This window comes from Callithrix jacchus, chromosome 10 (genome assembly GCF_049354715.1).
Source record: "Callithrix jacchus isolate 240 chromosome 10, calJac240_pri, whole genome shotgun sequence".
Lineage (NCBI taxonomy): Eukaryota > Metazoa > Chordata > Mammalia > Primates > Cebidae > Callithrix > Callithrix jacchus.
The window spans coordinates 44,124,077-44,136,771 of NC_133511.1; the positions used below are offsets into that span (position 1 = coordinate 44,124,077).

At 42.0% G+C, this 12,695-nt stretch overlaps 1 protein-coding gene across 2 annotated transcripts in view; it reads left to right on the top strand.

The window, feature by feature from the left end:
- The window catches only part of MAML2 (mastermind like transcriptional coactivator 2), a 372,811-nt gene that overhangs the window by 245,278 nt on the left and 114,838 nt on the right, over nucleotides 1-12,695 (top strand). For both annotated transcript variants that reach the window (XM_002754687.6, XM_054241787.2), the window contains one exon: nucleotides 8,217-9,755. In XM_002754687.6, coding sequence (XP_002754733.4) covers nucleotides 8,217-9,755 — 1,539 coding nt within the window. The remainder of the gene's footprint in view (nucleotides 1-8,216; nucleotides 9,756-12,695) is intronic.

The following is a 12,695-nucleotide window of genomic DNA, read 5'->3' on the forward strand; positions in this document are numbered from 1 at the left end:
AATCTGTTTTTTTAACCTTCATTTTTTCTTTTTCTCGCACATGCCTGGTCCATAGGGCAGTCAGGATGACAGTGGGAAGTGTCAGATCAGCTAAGGTTCATGTTCTGCCTCTCTTACTGAAAAAGAGCTGCCAGTGATGGAGCTCTGCTCTGAGCTTGGAATAATGCTGGTGCTTTACGTGCCCATGCCAATCCCCACTAAAACCCTGAGACATGGGGTATTACTGTCCATATCGTACCGGTAAGGTAAGTGACTGGTTTAGACTTGTACGGTAAATAGGAACAGAGCAGCATTTGGAACCCAGGTTTTGTTTTTTTCTTTTAATTGTACTTTAGGTTCTGGGGTACATGTGCAGATCATGCAGGATTGTTGCAGAGGTACATACATGGCAATGTGGTTTGCTGCCTCCATCCCCCCATCACCCACATCTGACATTTTCCCCATGTTATCCCTCCCCAAACTCCCCAACAAACATATGAAAAAATGCTCATCATCACTGGTCATTAGAGAAATGCAAATCAAAACGACATTGAGATACCTTCTCACATCAGGTAGAATGGCGATCATTAAAAAATCTGGAGATAACAGATGCTGGAGAGGATGTGGAGAAATAGGAACACTTTTACATGTTGATGGGAGTGTAAATTAGTTCAACTATTGTGGAAGACAGTGTAGTGATTCCTCAAGGACCTAGAAATAGAAATTCCATTAGAGCCAGCAATCCCATTACTGGGTATATTATCTCCAAAGGATTATAAATCGTTCTGTTATAAAGACACATGCACACGTATGTTCATTGTGGCACTGTTTACAATAGCAAAGACCTGGAACCAACCCAAATCCCATTGATGATAGACTGGACAGGGAACATGTGGCACATATACACCATAGAATACTATGCAGTCATAAAAAACGATGAGTTTATGTCCTTTGTAGGGGCATGGATGAATCTGGCAACCATCATTCTCAGCAAACTGACACAAGAACAGAAAATCAAACACTGCATGTTCTCACTCACAGGCAGGTATTGAACAATAAGAATACAAGAACACACAGGAACCCAGCTTTATTGGCAGTTGAATCTTGTGCTCTTTCTAGAACCCGCAGCCTCCCATTTATCTTGATGAGACAGGATGTCTCCCTCTCTGACATAGTGTTGCACTGGTTCCCTTCCCCTTCTCCTCAATGACTATTTTGTTGTTTAAAGATAAATTTGAAACATTGTCCATGCAGAGTGATGGATGTGTCCAAGCAGAGAAAATGCTATTAGGAAGTGCCTTTTCTCTGCCCTGTAATGAGGAGTGTTTCTGAGGCAAATTCCAAGTCATTTAGTTACTCTTTCATAAGCCAACCATTAAATCTAAGAAAGGGGAGGGGGGAAGGCATCAAATACATTTTGAATATGGGAGAGCTTGGTATTTAGTGCCTTCAAAGGGCAGTATGTTGACTGCTTTTCTCTATCTAGAACCTGAATTTGCATTGTTCCTGCTTCTATGTAAAGCTCTATCTAGGGCTTTATAAAGAGTAGCTATTTTGGGCCAAGCACAGTGGCTCACAGCTGTAATCCTAGCATTTTGGGAGGTCAAGATGAGAGGATACCTTGAGTCCAGGTGTTCGACACTACCTTGGGCAACATAGTGAGACTCCATCTCTACAAAACAATTTAAAATTAGCCAAGTGTGTTGGCACATGGCTGTAGTCCCAGTTACATTTTCTTCACGGTTCCAGTTCTGAGGGCTTCACATTCTTGTGACTTCAGGGTTTAAAGGAAAATAATCAATGGCCATGTATAGTGGCTCACACATGTAATCTCTGTAACCTTTAGGAGGCTGAAGCGGAGGACTGCTAGAGCCCAGGTGTTCAAGACCAGCCTGGGCAACATGGCAACACTGCATCTCTACTAAAAAATATATTTAAAATTTTTTTAAAGTAAAAACAGAAGGAAAATAATCACTCAGGCAAAATTCTAGTGGAACCATTAAATTGCTTGTGAATTTGGTATGAAAATGTTCCCCACAAGCCACAGCCTCCTTTTTAGCATTGTTTTACTGCTCCCGCTCAATAGTTAGAAGGATCCAGCTTCCCAGGCACTGAGGTCAGTGAATAATTATTTAAACACCTAGAATATGTCTAGCATTGTGGTGGGTACTGAAAGAAACTTGGAGAAGTGTAAGGCAACGCTCACCCTCAAAAGAGCTTAAAATCTGGTTGGGCAAACCAGATTGAAGTACTCTGTGGCCATAAAATAATATCTAGTAATACACAGAAGCTAAGAACTTGTCAGGGCCAAATAAGAAGAGAAGGTTTTTTTCTGTCTTTAGTAAAAGCCTGAAAACCCTATTTTGTGCTGGGGCTGGAAAGGTAGGAAGGAATTGCTCTCACCTCCAAGTGCATGAGGAGCTAGAATTTGCTATTCCTGGATCCTTGACACTTTTACTTCGAGAATCAAATCAAGAGTCATATATTATCTTCTGGGTTGGTATCTTTCTGATGTTATCTGTCCCCAACCCTATCTCTAATCAGCCATGAGTAAAATAGCCTGAGGAAAGTTTACAGATGATGGCACCAAGATATTCCCTTGAGTATCTAGGCAGTGGCAGATTTGCTTCTTGTGTTTATGCCTGGTTGAGAAAGACAGAAGTCTACTTGGGGGGGAAAAAGTGACCTATGGACTGAATTGTTACCTTTGTGTGGCACATTCTGTGTTTCTAGGGCAGCACAGGAGACAAAGAATGCATTTATTTTGTGGAAAAGGATAGGGAGCAGGGGAAGAAACAGAAACCAGAGGATCGTGCAATGATGGCATTTTCAAATTCCTCCAGAAAATTTGTTTCAAGTCCTTTGCTAAAGTGAAGCTGTTTAAAAAGAAGCAGTTTACTGAGGACCCCAGCCCCAATTCTGCTGTGCTGGATTTTCCTTGTCCCTAGGCATTCTCATACCTTCAACCCCAGCCCCTGGAGTAGGCAGGCCACTGTGTCTGGACCCTGCCTGGGACAGGCCTGTGCCTTCCCCAGCAGAGACCACAGGCCTCAAATAGCATCTAGGTGTTCAAATGGAAGAATGAGAACAAGGACAGGAGTGAAAAGAAAAGTTTGCTGGATCTCAGCGTAAGAAAGTACAGTGATTTCTGTGTCATCTACAAACCAGACTGGACTTGCCTTGTTGAAAATCATTCCCAAAACAAGCCCCTTCCTTAGACGGCCAGTGAAAGGGTGATATTAAGTGCACAGTCTCATTAATTAAATATAATTGTGGGGCACAGGTTTATCATGCAAAATAAAAAAAAAAGCTTCTTACCCACCTAGGTAGTGGAAAAAGTGTGAAGATTGAGAGGTCGTGCTGATCGGAAGCCTTTACATCCTGCTGCTGGCTTAATCATCTGCATATTTTCCGTCGTGCCAGGGATGATTTGATAGGACATGGTTCAGAACTCTCTCTCGTGCTTAGTAAATCTTTTCGACTGACAGAATGACCCTTTGTCTCTTCCCTCTTCTATACTGGAGCCTCGGAGCTTCCACCATCAACCTCCCACCAATGATGTCATCATTCTCTCCTTACCATCCAACCCCCCGTGTCCCGAATGCCCTTACCCCTGCCCTGTGCTCACAATGCATCTTCATTCTATTGGTCTTTTGTCTTGGCTGTCTGGGTCCACTGTGTCCAGCACACTGTCAGCATTTGGCAAGGTAGAGGCCGAAAGGGAAGAGAGCAGTATGGCTAGTGTTTCAGAATTAGGATTTTGGAACCAGACATGTCTGGGCTGGCATCCTGCCTCTATATCTTTACTGTGTAATGTTAATGTCAGGAGCCTCAATATTTTCACTTATGAAATGGATGTATAAGAATGCAAGCCTCAGAGAGCCATGAGATTAAACGAGAGCTTACACCACAGAGCACTTGTCTAAAATAAGCATTCAGTACACAGTAGTTAAGAGGTGAGAGGCTTTCATAGACCATAGGTACTCTTGCCTTTAAAGCCCCTTATTCCTTGAAAAGATATTAAAAATTATATTTTATGACCATGTTGGCATGAACATAAATAAATTAACATATATTGAAACAGTTCTTTAACCTAAACTCTCATTTTTCCCCCTTCTGTTCTGAAATAAACGAATCCATTTTTGTGGGTTCTGATACCTGTTGTGAGCACTGGGCACCGTGTCTCCCATGCCTAATGGGTAGGTCATCCCTGGGTGGAAGATTTGTTTTGGAGAGTCTTCCCTTTGCCTTTCCAGTGTCATTAACTGTTTTCTGGAAGATTTGGGTCCCAATGGCCCTCAGGACAGTACTGCCCTAATACTTCTCCCTTCCCCCTTCTCTTTTCTCCCAGCCACCCAAAAGATCCACAGTGTGGGGCTCCCAACTCCCATAGGCCTGCCCCATCCTTCTGCATTTAAACTCTTGCCTTTATTCCATACCATTCCCCTGATTAGGTCTTGTGGCCTTAGGGCTTTATCCTTGTTCTGGTAAGTTGGCATTGAATTTTCTCATAAACTATTTCTCCTTGAGGTATGAATGACTGTATTCCTCCTCTACTGCTTAGGGAGTATTTATATTTTGAGAGACTCTGTACCGTAATTCAAACCCATGTATCTAATAGAAGAATTTTAGTCCAGCAGAGGAAATATTTCAAAGCAAAAAGTGATGCTTGAGAATCATTTAGATTGTATGGTGCCAATGTCAGTAGCTTGGTGCCTACTGCCTGTATGCATTCAGTGGGCCTCAGTGATACAACTAGATTAGAAACTGCTAGAAGGCAGGGCACAACCTATCCCCAAAATTCTCTTGGTAAAGTATCATGCCCAGTGAAGTTCTGATGGATGTCTTTTATCCCAATGAAATCACACATTACTTCTTCTGTCCCCCATCTTGAGGGATCCCTCCAACTGTGCTTGGTGGTGACCTTACACCACCGCACAGCGTGCATAGAACACAAACTTCCCTCCCTTAGTGCTTGTTATTTTCTGGCTCTGGGCAGGATAATGATCTCAGAGATAATCCCGTTTATAAAGGAGAAGAAAACTATGGCCCAGAAAAGTAGAATATTTTCCCTAAAGTAGCAAATCAAGTTAATGGCAGAATCAAGATGAGATCCCCAGCTTCCTGAAAACACGGGTGTGGGTTCCATTTACCTCCATCAGGGCCTAGGGTGGTACTTACTACAGAGCACAGGCTCTGCAGTAGGAATGCCTCCTTTGATTCCTGGCTTCATTGCTTGCTGCGTCTGTCCTTTGAAATGATACTCGATCTCTAAACCTGTTTTCTCATCTGCAAAATGGGGGAGGGGGAGAAATAGTATCAACTTTATATAGTGTTGTGAAGATTCTGAGAGTTCTGAGAATTAAATAAGATTATCCGTATAAAGTGCTTAGTACAATATCTCACACACAGGCCTTCAGTAAATGACTCATGATTACACAGTTATCACAACTGTCTCTACAATCCTCATGGCTTAAAGAAAGTGTGAGTGCTGTTTCCCAGAGTGTGTACTGACTGCAATGCCCAGGGAGTGGCCAGAGCAGTGAGAGAATCTGGCTGAACAGGTTTTTTCAAAGCAGTGGAAAATAAATCAAAGGTGATAACCCAAATTTGGAAAAAGAATGTACTCCTTTGTTTGTTCTTTCCTAGTTGTGAAAGAACCTTCAAAATGCAATTGATGTTGAAATAAATTAGAAGTAATATGGCTGACTCTCTCTGGTCTGTGTTCTTGACCCCATGAGGACAGGCAGTGGCAACTTTGAGTTTCTGCTGAATGTGGTGATGGCTGGCCATGTTCTGTGAAGATGTCTACACCACTGAGTAGACAAAATTAGGAGTCAGCAAATCACGCAGAGATGGCAGAGATGGGGGAGAGGGGATGCTTCACACCCGGGTCCAAAGCATGCCCAGCCCCTTGCTGCAAATTGTTCTCCACTGAACATGAAGTCTCAGGGAACTTGGTTAGAACTCTTGGTTGAAAGTAACAGATGCCCAATTTATATTAGCTTAAGCAAGAGGGAAGTTCATTGCATAGTGTTTCAGTGTATCGAGGAAAACAAAGAGAAATGCAGAGCAGACTTGAGATTGGAAACAAGCCCCTGAATTATATTAAAACATGTGTCTCTCCTCTGCTTCATTTTTCTCTCTTTCTACAGATTTGCTTTTCTATGGCTCTAGTTAACATAATGAAACAGCAGTTCACAAGTTTTGTAGATCACTATATAGCCGCCTAAAGGGAGCCTGGACTCACGTTCTCCAAATCCAAAATTCCCATGAAAGTGACTAATCACTCGACCTTGGGCCAGGTTCCTTTCTCTGATTGCCAGTCAGTAATGATATAAGGTTATAATCTGTTTTACCCACATGGCACATTTACCATAACTGTTTACCACCTGTGAGTGAGCAAAACTACAGATAAGGGATGACTGAAACAGGTATTGATGAGCCAGATGACAAAAAGCAGATTTTTCCCATCCAGCCTTATACTGCATCCTGGCCATTCCCATATTCCTCATCATTTTACCTGAAAAATCTAGGATGTCTCTGTACTTACTGCCTTCATACTAGGTTGACCATAGGTTGACCTTGCACTAAAAGAGCTAATTCCAGCATGTTAGAGTGTAAATGGCATAGGCTTTAGAACCACACAGACCTTGAGTTAAAGCCCACTTGCTAGCTGTGTGATCCTGGGCAAGTTACTTAGCCTCTCTGAGTATTGATTTTCTTATTTAAATTAAGGCTAATAATACCTTCCTAATGTGATTTTTGTGCAGATTAGGGAAATAAAGTAACCATATTCAAGTGTTTGGTATGTAATGTATACTCAGTTATGTTAATTCCGTTTTCTTGATTAGTCTACCTAGAAATCTTCAGGCAAGTGAGAGAGTAGGCTTAAGGGAGAAGAGAAAAAAGGAGAAGTGATAGAATTTTCTATCTGGGAAATGTCTTTTTTCGCCTCAGGTATTTTGCAGTTATGCTGAGCAAACATTGAATAATTTCAGTGGGTCTGCCGCACTGGGAAATCCACATTTTGATAGATAGGGTCTCTCACTTTAGACACAAATCCACAAGGATCTGAGGACCAATGATGAATGTTTTGTTTCTTTTTAATTTATTAGTGCTATTATATGGCTGTTCAGCCTTTCTCTGTAATTTTAAGGTTCGTAAAGTGTAATCTGGTTGCTAGGTTGTGAATGAAGCACTTTAACATTCATGAAAAACTTATACATCTTCCTGGTCAGAGACACACTTCCCTTTCAGAATATAGTAAGCCATACTTACTATAAATAAATATAAATCGCTGCTTATTGAGTTGTTACCATAACAGGCACTTTCTAAACTTTTATATGCATTATCTCATTTCTTCCTATGAGTTAAGTGCTGTTGTCCCCATTTTCTGGATTAGAAAATTGAGACCCAGGTAAGTTGCTGAGATCACATAGCACCCAGTGACAAAATTGGCACTTGAGCTCAGTTTAGTCTGATTCCAGAGGCTGACCAATGAACACTTTCATTTTGGTAATGAGGTTTAGATACAGGAAACAGAAGAAACGAATTCCCAGAAAAATCAGTGCTTCAAGTACCTCATATGAAAGGGTCATCTCATGGCTTTTGCTACATGGGCTTGGCTGCAAAGCAGTGGAATTATAGGAAGAAAAAATGATGAACAATAATAGAATATCTCCTTAGACCTGAGAACTATTCTAATTACTTACTTAGAGGATAGCAGTGATGAAGGGGTTGAGTCTGTGAAAAAAAGCAACTAGAGATTTGGTTCCAGCTTTATACTTGTGAGTGTTTTCTATCTTGGTTAAAATTGTGCACACTCTGATCATCTGTAGCTGTGAGGGGTTGTGTGTGCATGTATGTGGAATATTTTGGCCTGCTCCAGAAAATAACAATGCTTTAAGCTTAGGTACTGGGAATAAATCCTTATGATACTTGAAGGAATCTTTATCCATTGACCTATGAACCACTGATGGGAACCACCGTGACCTCTAACCTAATTGACCCACTCCTCCAGAAATATTTTTATTTTGTTTTCTTTGTGCTACTGAGAGTTTCACTATATTCCAGGTTGTGATTCACTTCTGTTCTCTTTGTGCCTTTTTTTTTTTTTTTAAACTGAATCTTGTGTATAACTAGAATAAACATTTAAATATCACATTACTTTTTATTAGAAGCATGACTGGATTAATATCTCATATTTTTCCTTTTTATTCCCTTCTGTCTCTTAGCTCCAGGGTTCCTTGAAAAGAAAACAGGTAGTTAACCTGTCTCCTGCCAACAGCAAGCGGCCCAATGGCTTTGTGGACAACTCATTTCTTGATATCAAAAGAATTCGTGTTGGAGAGAATCTCTCTGCAGGACAAGGTGGCCTCCAAGTAAATAACGGACAAAGTCAGATTATGTCAGGGACCTTGCCTATGAGCCAAGCCCCCCTGCGAAAGACTAACGCTCTGCCATCCCATACACATTCTCCTGGCAATGGCCTGTTTAACATGGGCTTAAAGGAGGTAAAGAAGGAGCCGGGAGAGACTCTGTCTTGCAGTAAGCACATGGATGGCCAAATGACCCAAGAGAATATTTTTTCTAATAGATACGGAGATGACCCTGGCGAACAACTGATGGATCCTGAGCTGCAGGAACTGTTCAATGAACTGACCAACATATCTGTGCCTCCCATGAGTGACCTTGAACTGGAGAACATGATCAATGCCACCATAAAGCAGGATGACCCATTTAACATTGACTTGGGTCAGCAAAGTCAGAGGAGCACACCTAGGCCCCCCTTGCCCATGGAGAAAATCGTGATCAAAAGTGAATACTCACCTGGCCTGACTCAGGGCCCCTCAGGCTCTCCTCAGCTGAGGCCCCCATCAGCTGGCCCTGCATTCTCCATGGCCAACTCTGCCCTCTCCACCTCGTCTCCAATCCCTTCAGTCCCTCAGAGCCAGGCTCAGCCTCAGGCAGGTTCAGGAGCAAGCCGGGCCCTGCCAAGCTGGCAGGAAGTGTCTCATGCACAGCAGCTCAAACAGATAGCTGCCAATCGTCAACAGCATGCCCGGATGCAGCAGCACCAGCCTACCAACTGGTCAGCCTTGTCCTCTTCTGCTGGACCATCCCCAGGTCCATTTGGGCAGGAGAAAATCCCCAGCCCTTCTTTTGGTCAGCAGACATTCAGCCCGCAGAGCTCCCCCATGTCTGGGGTAGCTGGTGGCAGCAGCCAGTCAAAAGTAATGGCTAACTACATGTACAAGGCCAGCCCCTCGGCCCAGGGAGGGCACTTGGATGTGCTCATGCAGCAAAAGCCTCAGGATCTCAGTCGAAGTTTTATTAACAACCCGCACCCAGCCATGGAACCCCGTCAGGGCAACACCAAGCCTTTGTTTCACTTTAACTCAGATCAAGCAAACCAGCAGATGCCTTCTGTTTTGCCTTCCCAGAACAAGCCTTCTCTCCTACACTACACCCAACAGCAACAGCAACAGCAGCAGCAGCAACAGCAGAGTTCAATTTCAGCTCAACAGCAGCAACAGCAACAGCAGCAGAGCTCAATTTCAGCCCAACAGCAGCAGCAGCAGCAGCAGCAGCAGCAGCAGCAGCAGCAGCAGCAGCAGCAACAGCAGCAGCCATCTTCTCAGCCCACCCAATCTCTACCAAGCCAGCCTTTGCTAAGGTCACCTTTGCCACTTCAGCAAAAGATCCTACTTCAGCAAATGCAGAATCAGCCCATCGCAGGAATGGGATATCAAGTCTCCCAACAACAAAGACAGGTAAGGGCAGCTCTACTACCCCAAATACAGAGTTCCCAGAGACCATTTAGCTTGATTGTTATGCTTTGGTTACCATTATGTTTGTGTTGCGACAAGATCAAGACCAAAGACAGTAGTGGTCTTGATGGAGTCATATGAAGACCTCAGAAAGCCTGGTTCATTTGGGGCATCTGGGGCAAGGGCTAGTACTTCCTTGTAGAGCATCACTGCCATTGTGATCTGTAATGATCGAAGGTCTTACTCAGAATAGAGCATTATAATGTGTGCCGTTAGTGACATATCCAGTTGTCAATCAGATGGTCATTTATCCAGGCAGTAAATTAGTCATTAAGTCAGCATGCACTTTTTGAGTACTAGATGTTGTAATTATGCTGAGTTATTGGAATAAAGCCAGAGGTGGGATTGAGTATCATATGACTGATCTATACCTGCACCAACCAACTAGAATATCTAAATGCCCAATCCATCATAATGGTCCTGCGATGACTCCCTGTGATTCATGTGGACCGAGTACCAGCCCTAAATAAAACATGATCCCTGTCTGCAAGAACAGTAAGGAAAGAGAGACAGGATTTTAAACTACCATTTTAATATGAGGTAGAAAGAATAACGATATGAGAGCACAGGGAAATCAGGGAAGGCTTCTGGAAAAGTAATGTCTGAGTTAAGTGTTAAAGGATGAAATCATCATGAATAAACAGAGAAAAAAAATCTCTGGTTACCTTATGTCCTTTGGTTAACATAAAACAGAGGTTTATTCCACCCCAGATATGAGCAGTATGAAGACATAGCTCTGTGCCTCCAGAGCACATACTGATGAGTAAGCCCTGATCCCCAGGGAACTTGAAAGAAAAGACTCTTCCTGGAAGGAAGGAAGGAACTTTGAATATTGCTTTGTGTGTGTAATTTGACAGGTCTACATTATCTGTCTAAGCCCAAAGACAGCACATAATATGTCAGAATAATATCTCAGGACAGTGTGATGGTACAGAACCTAATTCCAACAACATTCCTAGAGTAGTTTTCATGGCTACTGCCCAGAAAAGAATGCCACAAACACCACAAACTCTGTCCAGGCTAACCTTTGCCCTAGATGTTGTCCAGAACACCAGACTCAATGAGGATTCAAAAATTAGGCACTAAGGACAGCTTTCAGCAATTTTCCACTTAAGAAGTGGGTTTTTAAAAAATTATGGCTTATGGAGAATGGACTTGGAGTAGAGTCATACACACACACACACACACACACACACACATTTTTTTTACAAAATTTCTTTTTTAACCCAGGCAATTTTGGGAACATTTAAAAACAAGTTGTGGTACCATTTTCTAATGCTGTATGTAGGCACTTTGATTTAGATGAATGTAGGTTCAGATTCTTACTCTGACAATCCTAGCTGTGTCACCTCAGGGAACTCACTGAACTTCTCTACACTTATTTCCTCATCTATCAATAGGAGTGAAAAGAAAATATCTTAGGGGTGTATTGAAAATAAAATGAGATAATTCTCAGCCCAGAATCTAGAATAAGTTGATTACTATTATGATTATGGCAAGAGCCATAAACCACCAAATGTTGTTTTTAAACAGGCACTGCTATTATATAGGAGAGGCATTGGAGTAAATCCCAAATCCTAACATAAAGAATATTGGGGAAATAAAAGAGAATTATCCTTAATTCTTCCATGATCCAGCAGCTTGAGTGTGTTGTGGTTTACCCTTTCTAGGCCCAGACTTCTGACTATAAAAATGAAAATTATAAATAATGAGATAGCAATAAGTTAGCATTTATTACCAGCATGACTTCCACTTCCCTTACTTAGGGCATCTCATTTCATCCATTTGAGGGAAATGACGTTATTTCCATGTTACAGGTAACAGAATTGAGGCACAGAGAGGTTCAATAGCTTTTCCAAAGTCACACAGATAATAAGTAGCAGCTACAGGGTTCTGATAATCTACTTTTAAGCCTATACTTTTAGCCACTAGGATCTACGGGTCACAGGTAGCATATGCTGGGATCTTCATAGGTCATTGTGGAATTCTTAAAAAGAATATTCTGCTAATGTTGAGCCCTACTTACATAATCTACATAGTAGATTAAGTCCTTTGGGATAAAAACATATCCTAAATCTCTATTCTTTAGAGATGCTAAAGAAATTTTAAACACACACACACACACACACACACACACACACACACTCCTGTGTAATTGTTAGCCTTCCCAAGGGTAAACATTATGAAGTTAACCAAAATAAACAACTTACAACAGGAAATATAGATCTTCGGTGTCCTATCAGTCCTTTTCTGGGAGCCTCCCTGCCACCTCCAACATCCTCTGTCCTGTTTCCAGAGATACGGCTGATATCAGCAACTGTAAACCATATTTCTGACCTCTTAGTCCCCACCTGAGTTTCTAGGACCCAAGCACACCAATGCGTGCTGATGGCCAAATCAGCAAACATCTTCCGATGCCTTAGATAATGTTTTACATTCTCCTAGGGCATATGATACAAAGGTAATTTTTATCTCTTCCAAAAGGCCCTTAAAAAGTGATGGAAATGTGGCAGCGTTTCAAGTTAAGGACCTCTCTTCTGTGCAGAGAGCAGCCACCAATTTAAAGCTTTGTTCCAGCTTTAAAGACTGAACCACATTGTCTCTTCCAACTCAATAATCCCATAACATATGATTCCAAAATCATGTATCTGAGCTTTCAGCAAGTATACTACAGCTCTGTAGTCAAGTAAGTATTACCTTTGAAAAGCATTCACATTCAGGAGGGAAGTGTACACATTCTAATAATGATGCTATTGTTCAATACAGCTACAGAGTTTTCTCTGGGGATTGTCTCCAGGGCTTAAAGCACATTTGGTAGATTATTACCAGCACTATAACATTCATCCTATCAAGGCAATTTTTACAAACAGTCAAGTCAGGTAA